The sequence below is a fragment of the Bactrocera oleae genome, chromosome 2, assembly GCF_042242935.1.
Source record: "Bactrocera oleae isolate idBacOlea1 chromosome 2, idBacOlea1, whole genome shotgun sequence".
NCBI classification, from domain to species: domain Eukaryota; kingdom Metazoa; phylum Arthropoda; class Insecta; order Diptera; family Tephritidae; genus Bactrocera; species Bactrocera oleae.
In genome coordinates, this window is record NC_091536.1 from 13,823,522 (window position 1) to 13,841,912 (window position 18,391).

General features: G+C 32.6%; 1 protein-coding gene across 1 annotated transcript; it reads left to right on the forward strand.

Moving 5' to 3' along the window:
• Nucleotides 1-447: 447 nt before the first annotated feature.
• On the forward strand, nucleotides 448-18,190 carry LOC118683776 (diacylglycerol kinase eta). Its single transcript, XM_070113025.1, has 4 exons — nucleotides 448-1,317; nucleotides 10,403-10,513; nucleotides 17,980-18,081; nucleotides 18,158-18,190. The coding sequence occupies exons 1-4, from the start codon at nucleotides 1,042-1,044 to the stop codon at nucleotides 18,188-18,190; spliced, it is 522 nt and encodes a 173-aa protein (XP_069969126.1). The 5' UTR covers nucleotides 448-1,041.
• Nucleotides 18,191-18,391: the final 201 nt, after the last annotated feature.

Sequence of the window (18,391 nt, forward strand, 5' to 3'; positions counted from 1 at the left end):
ACATGCATTTCTCGTGAGTGCTTTAATGTCAAAAAATAAAAACCCGTTAAAAGATTTTAAAATCATAAATTTTGTAATGTTATTAAATTTCTTTAATAATAAATTTTGCTCTTTATATTTGTTATAAAAAGTCTACAAGAAGTTGTGTTAAAAGTGTCTAAAAGTATAATTATGCATTAAACTGAAGAAAATTCTGTAAGAAAAAAAAATCCCCATAACAAATCCAATATTAATTTAGACTATTTATAGTGCCAAATTAGCATGAATAATAAGAGAAAGTTATTTAAATGCAAGAATTTTCTAAGTTTTTTTCTTGATAATTGTAAATATTTAAAACGCCACCATAATTAAGTCTAAGCCAATTTAATAATTTATTTATAAAATATAAATATAATGATTCTTCATTTGTAGTCAAGCTTTGACACTCTTGAATAATGTGCAAACAGTTTTTATATAATTTAATTGAAAATTTTAACAATTTTACTGTTTCAAAATCAAAAAAAAAATTTCAGAATTTAAATTCAAAACTCAATCACTCGCGTATAATTACTACATGTCAAGAACGCAGCCAAATATTGTGAACACAAAAACAAACGACATTTGCAAACAATTTGAAGCACGCCTAAAGGTATGCTGCATAACTGGCGCATTCATTTTCAGAGTCCACCAACAACTTTAACAACAATATGAAATCACTGAATACATTGCCTAAGTGTAGTTAGCTTACATACATGCATATGCAGAGTAAGCGCTATGCTCAAAGTAAACCTAAGTGTAGTTAAAACGAAAAAAAAATTAATGGAATAGATATTAGTAAAGCAATACATAATATAATATAATAACAATAATAGTATAAAATGCCAGCGCAGCCATAGCAACTCAAATACAAAAACGCTGTTACTACATGTAAGTCTTAGATGCATAGCGCTACTAAAACTTATAACAAATACATAGAAAAAGTATACAAACAAAATATAATTTTAAAAACTACATAAAAGTCCAACTGATTGAAAGGAAAAAACGTGCAGATATAGTATAACGATGCCCAACACAAAAGACACACTGCACGTTGGGTCTTACCTTCGCTATGGCGCACAAAGTGGTAGTCGCGGTTTAGCCGCTGCAGCTGCATCCGCATTTGGACGTGGCAGCGCTGCCAGTAGTGGGCGCAATAGCGCTTGCAGTTCGGGCAGCATTTCACCCATACCGAATATTGCGATCAGCACTGGCGATGAGTCGTCGGAGTCGGAAATCGAAACGGAGCCGGCGCGTATCTTCCATCGACGTCTTTCAACGAAAAGAAATATTAATGCGGCGGTAAGTATTTCATATTGTTTAGGGTGTCTTTGAATTGTTGTCGAATTTATTTAGTACAATTGGTAAATTGAGAAGTAAATACTTGTAAGATGGTTGGTTTTTCTATTTATGGTTTTACTTATGAGTTTTCTACAAAAAGTATTTATTTTTAATTATTAACTAAGAAAAGTTACTGTTTTGAATAATCATTACCTTATTACTGACAATAAGGGGATTCAGCCGGGATTATTCATCCATGAAAATCGAAATAATTGAAGAAAATTACCTTATAGGATAAGTCCATCTGGTTCAAGTTATGCTAAACAGCATTTATTTAAAATTTTTCTGATGTTATTTCTTGCACAGATCTCATTGCTTTGTAATTTTGCTAGTCGATATAATGATGTTTAGATTACCTAACCTGACTTACAATGCTTCATATTAATGCTCATATATCAAAAAATTTGTAAATAATAAGCAAGCGAAAAATTAAAGGTACGGGCCAAACACATTTTTTTAGAAAAAACAATTAATTTTTATTAATATATTTTAAAAATTCACAGTTTTTTATTCCATTCTGCAGCTGTATTCTTAAAAAATCATAAGTACATAACTTCTGAATTTATAGTAGCGCTGATTTACTCGTTTGATATTATTTAAAAAAGCTATTTTGTGAGCTGTTATTCCAGACTTATAAAAAGTTCTTCTCAACTAAAATTAATAAATAATGCTTTAAAGGCGCGGCACAATCACTTCTACTACTTTATTATTCTCTACAACTATAATATTATTTATCTTTTTCCTCGAGAGATCAGATACAACTTATAAGCTTTTTGATTATGGCATATATAATATAATTTTATTAATCATGCACTTAACTTAATTGAATGCAAAAATGCTGGCATCATTTTAAACTTGGCGTCAGTCAGGCAAAATTAAAGTTACTCATACGCCCTAGCACACTGCCATAACTTTCGCCTTTTGACTTTAAAGCAAATAGCATAATAGTTTAATAAACAAATTATTAAAAAAATTATATGCACACACACTAATTTTGCTTTTTATTACAATTACAGCGAAGTATACACATCAATGTAAAATAGGTTGCATGATAGCTAATATGATTATGAATAATATACAACCTGTGTAAAATGTTATTATTTCTTTAACATAATTGCTTTTGATGTGATTATAGCCAACTATGAAAAACATAGTAAATATATTTAATAAATTTAAAAGTTTTAAATACTACAATTTTCAATTCATTGTCATAGTAGCAGGGGAGCAAATACAAAAACAACAAGTAAAATAAAACCAATTTCGATTCTTCGAAATTTAAATACCGTTATAATCGTTGGCTAATATACTCGAAAATATAATCGAATTAAGTCAAAAATATTACGTTTTTCTTTAAACATATGTCAAAAGTTTCAGTCCGTCTAATAAATGTTGTATCGTGTTGCTCTAATTTTGTTGAGATAACTATATCAAAACTCATAAAAAACTAGTTGGTTATAGCACGATTTTGCATAATAACAACAACAAATTCTCTTTATAGTGGTCATGAGCTTTGCGAGATATTAATTTGCTGCTTAAAGTATAGAGATACATATTTTAAAGACCCGAATGCCCGACTTATGTATTATATTAGGTAAAGTAAAAAGTTCGTTCGGTTTTTTATTGATTTTTCAAAAGATGATAACTTTGTGTACATTTGTCCGATTTAAGTCAAATATGCGCCGTTTTGTTCGTAAACTTGTTGCCAACGAGATGCCAACTTCATTGTACCCTTCTCGTTGAAGACTGCATCCCTATTGCCAAAACTCGGAGAGTCAATTTTCACAGGCCTCTCTTGAGGCCAACTTCTAACTAATCACTTGTTGCCAGGTCCGGACTATAAGGTGGGTGCATTAGAACCTCCCATTCGAGCTCCACGAGCTTCTGGAGAGTCACCAAAGACGTGTGTGGCCTGGCGTTGTCCTGATGGAACACGATTCGGCCTCTGTTGATCAAAGATGGCCTCTTCTGGATGAGTGGTGCCTTCAAGCGGTCCAGTTGTTGGCAGTAGAGGGCCGAATTGAGCGTTTGGCCATAGGGAAGCAGCTCATAGTAAATGATTTCTTGCGAATCCCACCAAACACACAGCAAAACCTTCCTGGCCGTCAATCAGGTCTTGGCCACCATCTGAGCCGCTTCCCCAAGCTGTGACCACGACCGTTTGCGCTCGATCCATCATGTTTTTTGCGTTAGTTCGTGTGACACCCAAACATCGAGCTCATTTTTGAATCCAAGGTTATGCAAATGGTTCCAAACGGTTTTCTGGCTTATCTTTAGTTCCTCAGCAATTAAATAAGTGCTCACGTGACGGTCTGTTTCCACTATTTCCATGATTTTATCGCAATTTTCGACGACAGGCCTCCCGACGCGTGGTGCATCTTTGACATCGAAATTACCGGAACGGAACCTAGCAAATCACTTTTGTGCTACACGTTCGTTTACAGTATCGGCCCCATAAACTAAATACATGTTTTTAGCCGCGTTTGCTGCTTTTTCGCTTTGAGCGAAGAAAAATTGTAAAATATAGTGAAATTTCTCTTTGTTGGTGTCCATCTTTGACGAGCGCTCACAACGAACTGAGTAAATCAATCGAAAAACTGTCAAAGACAAACTTTTAGCGCGAATAAACACGTTTTCAGCGCCGTATAGTATGACATGATGCGACACGTAACACTAGTACTATGGACAATAACGCCATCTCTTAGATAAAAACCGAACGAACTTTTTACCTGACCTAATATAAAGCTTTTAAAGCTATCGATGATCTATTTATTTCGAGTGGTTCTAAGAAGCTTGCGAGTTTCTGTATATATTAGTAGCTTTGGCTTACTTTAGGGCTTGCATTGAAAATTATTATGTTAAAAATTAGTTTTGATAAGCTCTTTTAATTTTTGTCTAAATAAACTTAGCAAAGTTGAGGTTTTCCTGAAGCTCGACTGACCTCATTATAGCTAGACAATCTAAATTCCAAACTTTCTCCATGTAATTCTTACTTTCGTTTAAGCCACACTGAGAGCGCCTTATAACAAGAAATAAAAAGAAGAAAATGTTAGAAAGCTCTTCACAACAGAGCTTTTATCTAGATTTATCTTATCTTACACATTTGCTTCCTCTGCTTAAACATTTATCATCTTACCATATACCGTCGTATAATATACAGACTTATGCCGCTCGTCTGTTGGTTGTCCTTTGGCATTTTGTTTCAAGCTTTCTCTTTCGTAATTTACACGTGCACAACGCCTAAAAATGCGTTCTAGCAAAAAGGGAGAAATGTGTGTGTTTGTATGAGTGTTATGGTTAGGAAAATCTGTGGCGGTGAAGATGATGAATATGAAAAAGATGTAGAAAGTCAACAAACAGGTTTATATAGGTTTATATAGAAAATTGTGATGTGTATTTAAACGATATTTGATGAATGCAAGCACACTAAACTTTTGCAATTATGCTTGCTTTTTGAATTGTATATACTTGCATAGAAGTATTTAAAATGTATATAAAATTATAACATATTTCTATATACAAAGGATTTAATCTTGTTAAACTGAGTTTAGTAAATACAGGAATGTAGTCGAGAGTTATTTAGGGGGCAGAAATTAGTTAAGTCTATAACTATATTATTATAGTTTGCCAAGAGATGGCGCAACTTGATTTTTATTACATAACAACAATAATTTTCTATACCCTAAACAAGTTATATTAAGTTTGCCACGATGTTTGTAACACCCAAAAGGAGACAGCAGGGATAGTATAAAGTTGATATTTAAATGATTAGCGTGACGAGCTGAGTCGATTTAGCCATGCCTGTCTGTCCATCCGTCTGTATATATGCGAATTAGTTCCATAGTTTATAAGATATCTGCCTGGAATTTTTTAAATTGTCGTTTTCTCAACAAGAAGCTGCTCATTTGTCGTAACGGCCGACATCGGACCCTATAGCCTATAACTTGCATATAAACAGAACGATGGGAATAAAGTGCTTGTATGGAAAGCTTTATCATTTGAGGAGATAACTTCATGAAATTTAACTAGGGTTATTTTCCAAGGCAACGGTATTATCTCCGCAGAAGTTGTTCAGAACGAGTCTGCTATACAAACTGACCGATCAAGTCAGTCCTTCTTATAAGGAGACTTTTTATTTGTGAAAGGTATTATAGCTCTGGTACAATCGATGTTAATGCTTTTTTCTTGTTTGCACTTAAATATGTCGAACTTTGTATCACAAAATTTTGTTTTTGCGGGGAGTTCTTCTTCATTACTTTAACATGAAGAAAACCTCAGCCGAAAGTCCTCGTATTACTCTATAAAGATTGTTGCCGAATAGAAGAAGAGCTCGCAGAACCTTTAATAGGCACTCAAGCAGCCATTTCAAAATGTTTGAAACAGCCGGGTACATTTAAACGTAAGGTAATTGGGTGATATATGAATTGAAGCCAAGCGACTTTGAAACACGATTTTTCATGTCAGAAATGCTCCTTGAACGAATGGTGTCTGATGATGGAAAATGGATGCATGCATTATTAAAAAACTATTTGAAAAACAGCCAAATGTGCTTGATTCGTTCTTGGCCGCCAAGCTGCCGCAGTTCTTTTGGGAAGGAATCCTCAAATAGTTAGAAAGATGGGAAAATTTTAAAGCTTTAGATGGCCAATATTACCAACGGTACTATTTTACATGTCTTTTGTTTTTTAATTAAATACTCAAGTTTTGAACAAAAATAACCGTTTAAGTTATAGATTATAATTTTATAAAATCATTTCAAGTCGCAATATAGGAAGTCCATATATCATATAATTGTATTTAAGCTCTGCCCTTCTCATGAAAACAAAAATTACCACACTTCTTAATGTACAGCACGTAACTGCCACAGTAAACTGAAGTGAAGCCAAACTAATTAAATGACACACCATATTAGCACTTGTCATAAAAACATTGAAAATTATCAAAAGTTTGGCTCTTAACTACAATAACTAAGTCATAAAGCTATAAGGCAAAATAGTAGCATAGAAATACAAAACAGACTGAGCTAGATTTATAAATTCCACGTTAAAATCATCATAGAAACGTACATTGATGAAGGTTTTACTTCAAAATAAAGAGGCATGCCACAACGTTTCAATCAATTAAAAACATATTCGCAATTCGCTGGAAAAGGAGTAGACAATAACGACATTTGCACCCCTCGTTTTTGGCTTCAACTTCAACCAGTATCTATGAAAGCTTGTTCTCGGGCCAGCGACACTATGGTGCTGCTGCTGCTGCTCTCATTTCAACAAAACTATGCCCATGTCAGTGTCATAGTCAATTTTGACCTAGTTTGCAAATGAAATGTGTCGGTCAGTACTAAATGTAAATATAAGAAAATGTCACAGGCATTCAACTCTTCAAATGAATAAATGGCTAATGACATTAGTGCGTAGAATAGCCACAATCACCAACAAGTAGCAAATATATGTGTGCAGTAGGTTATATTGATCAAGTATAGGGTGCTAGCATTTTTTGCTGTTAAAGTAAGTTACATAATTATGTTTTAAGGATATTTTACTATACCAAGGCTTACCGGAAACTCGCATTAGCGAACAAGCTACTAATAGTGACAGTTTAGAAAATTGGAGGACAAGATACTTTAGCTTTTTTTGTTGTACTGTTGGAAGCCCTCTTAGCTTAGACACTTTGGTTTTAGCCTTTTATAATAAATTTATACCAATATATGCAAATATTTAAAGATGTTATTAATCTCTTTCATAAAGTGGATGGACACAGCTCCAATTGCTGCGCACAATGGCGCATATATTCATTTCGGTTTTCGTCGATACACTGCTCCACAGCAGTAATAGCGTTTTCATTGCGCACTGTACACATCGTAAAAAACACCCATTATATATGTATGGTAGTTAGTTGATTACATTAATCAAGAGTCTTTTTTTTATAGCTTATAACAGAAAATGACTTTTCGATATTCATATTTTTTGTCACAATATTAGACAACTAAAAAAATCCTAAATTTATGCCCTGTTCAGTAAGTATAAATAACTTGTTGATCTTAGTAATAACGATGTAAGTATTAAAGTTGGGGAGTTCTGGCATACATGTGCTGGTTTTAATTAAATTATAGTAAAATTTTTTTTTTTTAAATATAATAATATCTTTTGAAAAAAAAACAACTAACAATTTTAGTTTTACTTTTAAGAAGTACCCTACTATGTACTATATATGCATACATAAGCACAGCTGTATATATATATGTATGTATATACGGCATTACTTCGAAAAAATATTTTATCGTGACTTTGCTACATAAATATTAACTAAGCCTGTTAAACGCAAGAATACAACACAGCATATACAAGTAGTTCCATTAGTCCTTAATAACTAAATTATTTCGTCGAAAATTATATTATAAAGAAAGTTCCATAAAAGGTATTGATGTAGACATTTTGATATTAGTCCGAGGCAAATAACTGTCTGCTGAATTGTTTGACACACTTTTATTTAAACTTTTTGCGTGTTCACTTGAATATCGCAGTATGTTAACCTCCATTAGCTGCGAAATTTATATTAAATTTTTAAAGCCTCAATATTGAGAAACTTTTACTTACTAAATTGTTTTTAATATTTACTATAGTTTTTATTATGCACCCAATCAAATAAATTGCAGATTTTCCAGTACTGTATTATTTTGTTTTTTTTTTTCCACCTGCTCACATTTATATACAAGTGAGTATGAACATTCATTTACGAGTATTGAACATATTGAATGTTCTGCGAATAGCAAACAGTCAATCATCGTTGCGCTTTTCAATAAATACAATGGGATCGGGTTTAACGCTATTTATTCAGACCGATGATTTGACTGCGATGTTGTTTACCCAAATGGCCAAAGCGAATCGTATTGTTTACCGCTCCCACAGCAATTTGAGAGTAAATATGGTTTTAGCGGCCCAATAGGAAAATATTAATGTTGAATATCTTGTGAAGTAGTATAAAATAATTAAAATAACAAATGCTCACAAGAACTTTTTTGGTAGATGCGAAAAATTTCACAAATTTCAGTCAAGTTGGAGAAAAATTAAATATTCTGATATTTCCGCACTAGCGCCACCTATCGGGTCGAAGTGGTGTTTTCAAATATAAGTTATATGTTATATGAGTTTGAACTAAATAAAATTACAGAGTTTATGCTGGTAGGATATGTGAAAAATATCAACAAAGCAGTTTTTGCCTTATACAAAAATATTATTTTCACTTGTAGTCATAATAGTAATGTAGGTAATGCAAGTAATTCTCTCAAGCTATTAAGAAGAAATTATTTTCTCACAACTCTAACAACTCTTATCAATAACTGCGACTTCGATATGGTTTGTCGGTATATGAAAACAATTATTAAGTATATTGTTTCCATGTGTACATCGAAATGCTGCACGACCGCTTATATTCGTTCTCCTGCTACCTCATTTCTTTCCACTTTTTTTGCTTACGCGAAATGTTTACTCAAAGTTGTTTACCCATTTACTGACTTTCCTAGGCGCTCTTCTGTTTACTCTACATTCTTCTACCATATCTGCCCATATACTTATGTATATATATATAGGTATATATACGAGGTGTGTTCAAAGGAAAAGGTGAATTTTGAACTTTCCTTTCATTGGTTGCTTCAGTTTTGGGAATTCTTGTTGGAAAAGGTCGCATGAAGCCAAATCTGGTGATTACGGCGCATAGTGTATGATTACGGTTTTGTTTTTGGCCAACAATTGACGTGGGACCTGATGCACTATCGCAATTTCGGAACAAACCTCGCTGCCACACGTTTCATGCCCAAAACGTTCGAGAAAATTGAATGACATAAGCTAATTGATATGCCAACATCCATTCGGCGATATTCAACAACAAATTTTTTCACTGTTTCGATATTTTCCTCGCTTGTTGATGTGGTCACACCTCGAGGTTGCTCATCATCAGCAACATCTTCTCGGCCTTCTGTAAAACGCTTGTACTACTTATAAACACTTTTTTGAGAAACAGTGAACGCACCGAATGTCACAGTCTACATTTCAAGTCCCTTCGAACATTTTATTCCATTTTTAACGCACAATTTAATACAAATTCTTTGATCCATTTCATTCAAAAGTAAAAAAATCGAAGAGCACACAAAAACGTGACTAATATTTTCTGTTGTCAAAAACCAACTACTATTCGAAATTGACTCTTAATGCAAGAAGGTGATAAGCATATGTGTTTAATTATAACAAAAACAAAATATCGATAACCGAATGTACACAGCCCGAAAAGAAAAAAAAATCACCTTTTCCTTTGAACACACCTCGTATGTGTCTGTGTATATAGTACAACTGTTTTTAAACCATATTCACTTACAGCTCTCGACCCCTTTTGATTTGTGTCAACTTGTGCTTTTTTTTATAAAAGCAAAAACTTTTCTCAAACCCTTCGTTTATCCTGCTTTAGAAATGCTTTAATTGCAATGCAAACGCAAAAGGAAATTATTGACATTGGAAATATTAAATATTGTATGGCATTACTCTCATTGGCAATTAAAAGCTTTGTAATTTTCTGTGACTATTAAAGTTGCTGGCTCATTGGCTGGTATATGCGTGTACCCTGTAAGGAAGGCAAGCAAAGTTAAAAACTAGTCGCTCACTGTCCCATGCTAATGTAAGCAAGTAGTTTTTCTTAAATGTTGATGTCTTACGAGTTAACAATGGGCAGATTTCGATCTCTACTAATTCGAAACAGATGCAAAACTATTTGCTCCATTTTTAATATTAATTTGGATTTGGTAAAATATTTATTGCAAATATCTTCTTCAACGTGCTACTAATTCTGATCTTCTGCACATACTTTCTAATGAACTAGTATAACTCTAGTGATTTTCTGACTAGCATGATCCTATTTGTAAACTAGTATTTTTTTTCTGACTTTTTAATGTTGCTAAAGTGCGGTATATATCTTTCAATATATTAATCTTTCTCTATATATACTCTATATATACATATATTATATTTATCTGTTTTTTTGTTTGCTTATTTCCATTTAGGCCACAATCAAAGAGGGTTTCCTGTTAAAACAGATATGGTCATTTCAGCGTTGGCGTCGTCGCTATTTCCGCTTGAAACAAAATAAATTATATTATGCAAAGGATATTAAGGTACGTAAATTCACTACTTTTAAATTATTTTCTCATGCAAAAACATAAGTAATAAATTCCTGTATAATAATACTTTAATATAGAAGTAATTGAGTCAAGGTGGAACCGATGTTCTGTAACAATGCTTCAGAGCTAAATTAGCGTACACCTCAATATCTTCTATACCCTTTATCACCAATTGCTATCCTCATGAATATTTTCAGTGCTTGTGGTTTCGTAACCTTTTTAATGGTAATAATAATTATCTTGTATGTCGATTGCATATTGACATCGCCGATATAATATAAATATATATCTCTTAGTTAGTTAACTCATTGATTTAGAGAATAAATCAATATACCAAATTATTTATATTTAATTAGTACAAAGAATTCCGCATGGTCTTTAATGAAAATAAGTAACTACGCCTTCACTTGTATGATAGCTAATCGTTATTTAAGATCGAATTTCTTGGAAAAAATTGTACTAAGCTCAGCGTACTCGATAGCACAAAAAAGAAATTTTGTAAAACAAATACATATATGGTGCGAAGTAGTGCTAGAGTTTGATTTTCAATGAGGCAATACTTTTTTGAGAGTTGGTCTTTTTGATAACCGTCGCTTGACTTATACTCAGCCATTTTATGATGAACAGACTTACGCCAAAACAACGTTTGAAAATCGTGCAAACGTGACGGTTCAACGAACAGGATCAGTAATGCGAGCAACCGAGAATCGATATCGCACCGCTTTTACTCTAGTGGATAATGCGCATCTTCAGAGACGTCGCATATTGCGCATCGTAGACGCTATTGAGACATGATAAATGACAACAATTTTTTTTGTAACTGAATTGGTGGTGTTGATGTGGTCTACCTTTGGTTCCAATTAGACGGCGCTACATGCTGTACAATCAACGAAATAATAAATTTATTGAAAAAAATGTTTACTGAGCGCGTTATCTCGCGTCGTAGGCCGGTGGCGTGGCCTACAAGATTGTGTAGTTTAACACCGTTTTTGTGAGATTAAGTAACGTAGCTTATCTACGTAGATAAGCCCGAGACGATTGAGGCCTGGAATGTGAATATTCGGCACGTTATTGCTGCCATTACGTTCCAATTGCTGCAAAACGCCATCTGTGGCGCACCCTTGCCCGAAATTATTTTTAAAACATAATGAAAAATCTTTGTCTTTATAATAAGGCTAAATTCTGGGCAATAATATTGAGCTTTATGCATTTTATTACTTCTTGAAAAAAACATGTCTAAAAAAGACCCTCTGTATGATGCCAAGAACATCTGATAAGGGAACTGAAACCTAACGTATTGACAAAATGTTTGGCAGTGCCATCACAGAGCTATTTTTAATCAAATTTTTTCTAAGTAGAGTAATTTATATTTTCTTTTACTAAGTGCAAAAAAACAAAAAAAAAGGTGAATTTCCACTTTTTAATTAGTAGTAAATTTACAAAACAAAAATTGTTTGCCAATTATTCAACTTAGATTTTTATTTTAGCTAAATTTCGTCGGAAATTCGAGCCGAAGACCTAAAGCTGCTGACATTAGCCATTAATATAGGTTTCCCAATTAAATTATCTCTAGTTCTCTTTTATATTATTTTATTATCTTTACTTAGATTTTAATTTTAATTTTCTAAAACTGTTTACTTCCAGCTAAAACTAATATTTCTAGCTCAAATGTATTTGCTTGCATTTTAAACTACAATACTGTTACTAACATTAAGTTTTGGCTAATTAAATACATTTTTTAATTTTCTTAATATTCCGTAGTAATTAAAAGATATATACAAACATGAATTATTTATAAATATATTTGATATAAATATATACTTTTATTTATTTAAGTGCTTTTATTAGCTTTGGTTTTGCCTTTATTGGCTTTCATTTGTACGCCCATTGTGCTCGTCCTAATGAAGTAATTAGTATTGTGCAACTAAAGAGTAGAAATAAATCATTATAATAAACTAGTATAACGTAAAATAACAGCAAATGCTCCTACAAGCATACTATGATACATTACAACTCATCACAGTCACCACGCAACTTCCTGAAATTTTCAGTGGCAGTAGCTGCATATATATATATATATATATATATATATGAATAGAAACAAATTGGATTATCACGCACATTTTGCGAACTTCAAAGAGATGAAATTTCCTGCCTTCACGCCTATTCTACTAAGCAATTAAGGCTAAGCGGTTGCTACTACAGAGCAGACTTTACTTGTTGTTGCTATAATTTGGCAAGCAATAGGCGTATATTAAATTTAATAATAAAATACTTTAGTGATAATAGAATAAAAAAAAAATAATCTAAAAGCTAATGTAATTTCCAAAAAGGGTATGTAAAAGAAGAGGTCAATCCTCCTCGTGCACTAATAGCTATTTGAGAAATTCAAAGAGAACTCAAAATGGATTTATGCAGCAAATCAGCGTTAATTTGCAAGTTATCCCTCCAACACGTACTGTAATAGTAATTTGAATTTATAATAAGACGCAAATTTGTGCTGTAGTAGCCGTAAGGTAAATTTTCATTCTAAGCCTATGTATGGTATTGATTTTGGGAGCTGAGATTTTTCGCACGTGAATAAAATTAGATTAGGTTAAGTTCATATGTGTTACTATTGCTTATATGGGGTATATTTTGCTCCAACTCAGCGATTAATTAAATCTATATTGCCAAAATGTATATGGTCAAAAAGGAATAAAAATCGAATAATTTACTAAATTTTAGCGAAAATACAAAATGTTATGTACAACTTTAACTATTTAACATTAAACATCAAGATACCATATGACAACAATACAATATGAGCAGTAACTTTAATATCACAGATTCTCTGAATGTATGCGTTGGCAAGTAGATAGCAAAATAATTAATTTGCAATGCCTTAACAAAAGCTTTGCGATTAATTAAATACTTGTTATAATTGCATTGGAACTTTTGTTGTAGCAGGTGCTTATTTTCACACAATGTGTAGCCATTCGCTGAATTTAAAACAGAATAAGTACATATATGAAAAAAATTTCATTTGCGATTATTCGTGCAAACTGTTGATAACAGAAATTATAATTATTCAAGTCAATATAATTTTAATAGCTTTACCTGCTTTTTTGTTCTTCCTTACAAATAGCGAAATTAATGAAGTACAGTCGAATCTTGATAATTCAGTTATATGCGAATTGCACGGTATGGACTTATCGAATTTTCCATGTAAAGAAGTGCAAATGATATATTTCAGATGATGTTCAGATAATTAACTTTAAGTTTGAAATCAAGCAAATCAATATAAGTACACTTATTTATATGTCTTACATATTAGAATTACATATTTTAAAAGTTGGTTTTGACTTGCTTGGCGTTTCTTTCCCTTAATTTTATACCCTGAACAGGGTATAATAAGTTCGCAACAATGTTTTTAACACCCAGAAAGAAATAAAGGAGCCGTTATAAATTAGATTAGGATTATATACAGTATATAAAAGATAAGCGTGACGAGCTGAGTCGCTGTTGCCATATCCATCTGTCCGTCTGTCTGTATAAACGTGAACTAGCTCTTCAGTTTTTGAGATATCGAGCAGAAATTGTGCCCACATTCTTATCCCCTCAAAAAACAGCTCATTTATCGAAACCGCCGATATAAGACCACTATAGCATTTAGCTGCCATAAAAACTGGCCGACCAAAAATACATCCTTGTATGGAAAACTTTATTAATTCACGTGATATCTTCACTAAATTTAACTCGAATTACTTTTTGAGGCAAAGATACCATATCCGTAAACATTTTTTAGACTACCATAAACATTTTCAACAAAATACAGTGTGTTTGGGACATAAGTAGGTAAGTTTAAACCAAGTTTCATGAAGGAAAAAGTTTTTTCTACGAGATAAAAATAAAACACTCAAAAACTTTGTTATTTGAATTTTTCGTATAACTTTTGAGGTTATGTGAAAAGAGTCTCTATGCAAAAGTTATAAATATTTTTATTACTTACAACATTCTTTATTTATTATTTTTCTATAGTACTCCTAGTTTTACTGAAAATCGAGAAAAACCGTTTTTAACCCTTGAAATTTCAACCACGCCCCTCTTCTTCCTTTTCCTGATCTCCGATCGCCCCTAAATTGTTTTTCATTAAATGTTTGTTAATTTATGTTTCCTTTTCAATGGTTTTTAACCTACAATGAATTTCTTTGTGTTGTGTTGACATATTGCTACGCTTCCAATATATGCTATATATATATATAATATATATTTGTTGTTTACTTTACAAAATTAAAATGCAATTGTGAAAAATATCTATAAGCATCTTTGTAGTGGCTACGGTGCCAATACTTAAGAACCACAAACCTAAAATACAATTATTATATCAAAATATTGTGAATTTGAACACAAATATAATACTTGCATTCGAGAATATGAAGGGTAAACGGCGTTATCCAGCTAGATCTGTGTTTTTAAAGTTACTCATACGCACCAGCCAATATTCGTAAACACGTCTGTTTCTCACGAACAATTAATATTATATAGACTATGGCAAATAATTTAAAAGTAATGATACAATTTTAATAGGTAAAAAATTAGTAAAAAAAAGTATAGTTTTAGCAATAAAAAATTAGTTCAACAATTTTATTCAAGCACGAAAAAAAGTTAAACTTTTAATTACGAAATTTTCGCTTATTAAATTTTATAATTCTATTAAAAAAAATAATATATTTTATACACGTTAAACTGGGCGGCCTTTTAAACGACACGTATTAAATTACTTGTTCTTCATTGGAATTCATCAAGTGTGGGCAAATGCCATGGAATGCCACAAGGCAAGAACAAATGCGCAAAAAAAGTATTCAAATGCAGAAAAAACTTGCAAATGAAAAAAAAATTCAAATTAAAAGTGAAAGTTGAGGCATAAACAAAAAAACTTAAATAGTGATGTGATGATGATGACGGCAAGCAGCAAAAACGTATGCAAAAACTCAAGGTTGTATATGAATTAAGAAATGTTTTGCATTGTGTTTGTCTACCTTGCATTCTAGTCTGCATTGTTGTGTTGTGTCTGTTTGTTAGTAGGTATATAAATAAATGTAAATTATCGCCTGTGAAAGCATGTAAATATCACAAAAAATATTGTCGTTTATGGTAAGTATGAAGCATAATGCGTGTTTGGAAATAGTTTGAGCGTTTTATATACCGACCAGAGTTACATATTGTGTTATATGCTTTAATATTAAATTACACTACATTTGGAGCATGTGTAGATTTTTATGAGAAGACATAACAATAACATACCAATAACATAAACAACGCATTTATAAGCAGTCTCTACGCGGCGTATACGTAACTAAAATTATAATGAATTGTCCTCTAATACAAATGAATGCTAAAATAGTGTTTTAAATAAATTTTAATATTTTAGTATTTAGCGTTAATAATAAAACGTTACGAAACCCTTTAAAAATGTGTTTTAAAATAACTGTTAAATTTGTAAGACTGTTAAGTTATTTAACCAATATATAAACTTAGCAATTCGACACAACATTACAAAAACCTTAGATACCTGTGTCATATGTTTTACTTTACTTACAATGGTTTTGTGCCCTTTTGTTAATCGAAATGTGTAAGCAGGCCACTTGTCCGAGATATGTGAATTTAAATATATACCATACCTACACCAAAAAAAAGAATTCACAAAATATTTTTAAAGTTCATATTATTATGAGGTTGATATTATTGGATATTAAGGCTTTTGAGTCTTGTCTTTTGCATCTGTATTTCCCCGAATAGTACAGTTAAAGCCATACTAATGAAACAAGCCCACCAAATTTCACTGCAAGCACTTGTGGTGAAATATGGGAAATATCTTCAACAACAACGACTAGAAATGTCAATGGCAACACATGTGTTTATTATGATATTAATTTCTATATTTCCTAGATATTTTGTAAACAAACAGCTGTTTGATATCTTAAAACATATATGTGTGTAAGTATATTTTACTATAGGCAAGCAAGTTGTGGTATTCATGGACAATTGATGAGCGCTACGTGCCGCAATAAAAATTATGATATTTTATACGCACCCACCAATGTGTGCTGCATATAATGTTTCATTTCTTCTAGTAATAAAATGTAGATATATATTCTCGTATATATTATACAATATATGCACATCAAATTAAAACAAACAAACTCTTCGAACATAACCTTATTTGAATCAAGGTGAATTTACCGTTAATTATTAATAGAGCGACACATACAAATAAAATGTAATATCTGACACCTGTTTAATCCAGACAAAGTCCTAAATTACTATTATTGACTACGAATACGTAAAGTTGCCTCAGTTGACATGAATTGAACGATCACGGACATCAGTGCTTAAACTAAGCACTCAGCGACTGTAATTGTGATAATAAATGCGTGTTACCCTTTTACGATGCTCTCATGCGGCGCTTCATATTTTTAACAAATTTCGAAGATTGATGCGAGCGCATATGTATGTGGAGTGCGTACCATAATTTTTTGAATTCCTGCGAACTGACACGTAACCCAACAAATATTATATGACTGACATACGTCCATACACACCGACGACCGTTGACTATTTGGCACATGTGCAGCATTCAAATGTTTCTTAAGCCAATTCACACACATACATAGCTGCATGTTCATTGTGCTTTAATAGTCACCTCATTTTTCGTCCTTACTTCTTTTTTATACTGACAAGGAAAAAAGGCGGAAACGTGCATATTATATAGCTGGCAGCGTTTATTTTATACAAAATATGTCTAAACATTTATCTATGTATATGTTATATATATGTATATGGGAAATATATATGTGTGTGTATGTATGCAGATGAATGCCTTCAAAATGTTTATATCTCAGCCTTGTGTTTAAGTGTATTTATCAAAGTGTATGTGTACATTTCTGCATTGCCCACCAGCACAGACACCAGTACTATTGCACACATACACATTACGGCATCGCAAATCCTGTTGTAAGAAGCTATGGTTGGATATCCTAAACTTTAACTGCAATTCACTGTTTCTATGGGACCGTTGTTAAGCATTTCTTTACAGGATCCAGTTCAGGCAATATTAGCTTGGACTCATGTGCACAATATTTTCTAGTGTCACCCGTTTTTCTATAACAGTCTCTATCTCTGTTCTCTCTATTTCGAATTTCGAACAATTGATGAAAACATGCTGTGCGCTTTCGCTGGCGGTACTACAGAAAGAACAAATTGTGCCGTTATCGTGACCGTATTTAAAGAGATATTCCCTGAAGCATCGGGGTCCGGTGAACTTTCTCTACATCCAGGCTTGCACATTTCCGATTAACTTTTACGTCCATCTTCCTTTTTCTGCGTTGTCCGAGCACTTCTGCCACTCATACATAATTTTCTGACTTTCTTCGTTCCGCTCTTCTGTTGTTAGATGTCTTCCAATGCCTCCACAACAGTGGACCGAGCCCTACGGTACTCCACCCGTCTCCTCATACCCTTTTGATCCCTCGTCAGTTTCTTTTAGTTCGTACAGTATTTCACCTTTGACCGTCTTCCTAGTACGTGAACCGCTTTCTCCTAGTTTCTGCAGTTTTTCCTCTTTTCTAATTCTTATTGTATTGTATGTATCTGTAGGCAACTATAGCATCGAGACGTGCTGGTGGTTAACGTGCAGTTTACTTACTTTTTTTTTTTTTGGATTGCGCTTGACGCTTATTCAGCCTTCTTACTTTTCTACCTCTTCTCTGCATTGATCCGGTCTATTTACCTCTATCTTCTTACTCAGGTTGACTATTTAATTTCCAGGTGCCTCTTCATGTGCCGCTTTATTTATCTTCCACTACTTTGGCTTGGCGTGGTGACGACCTT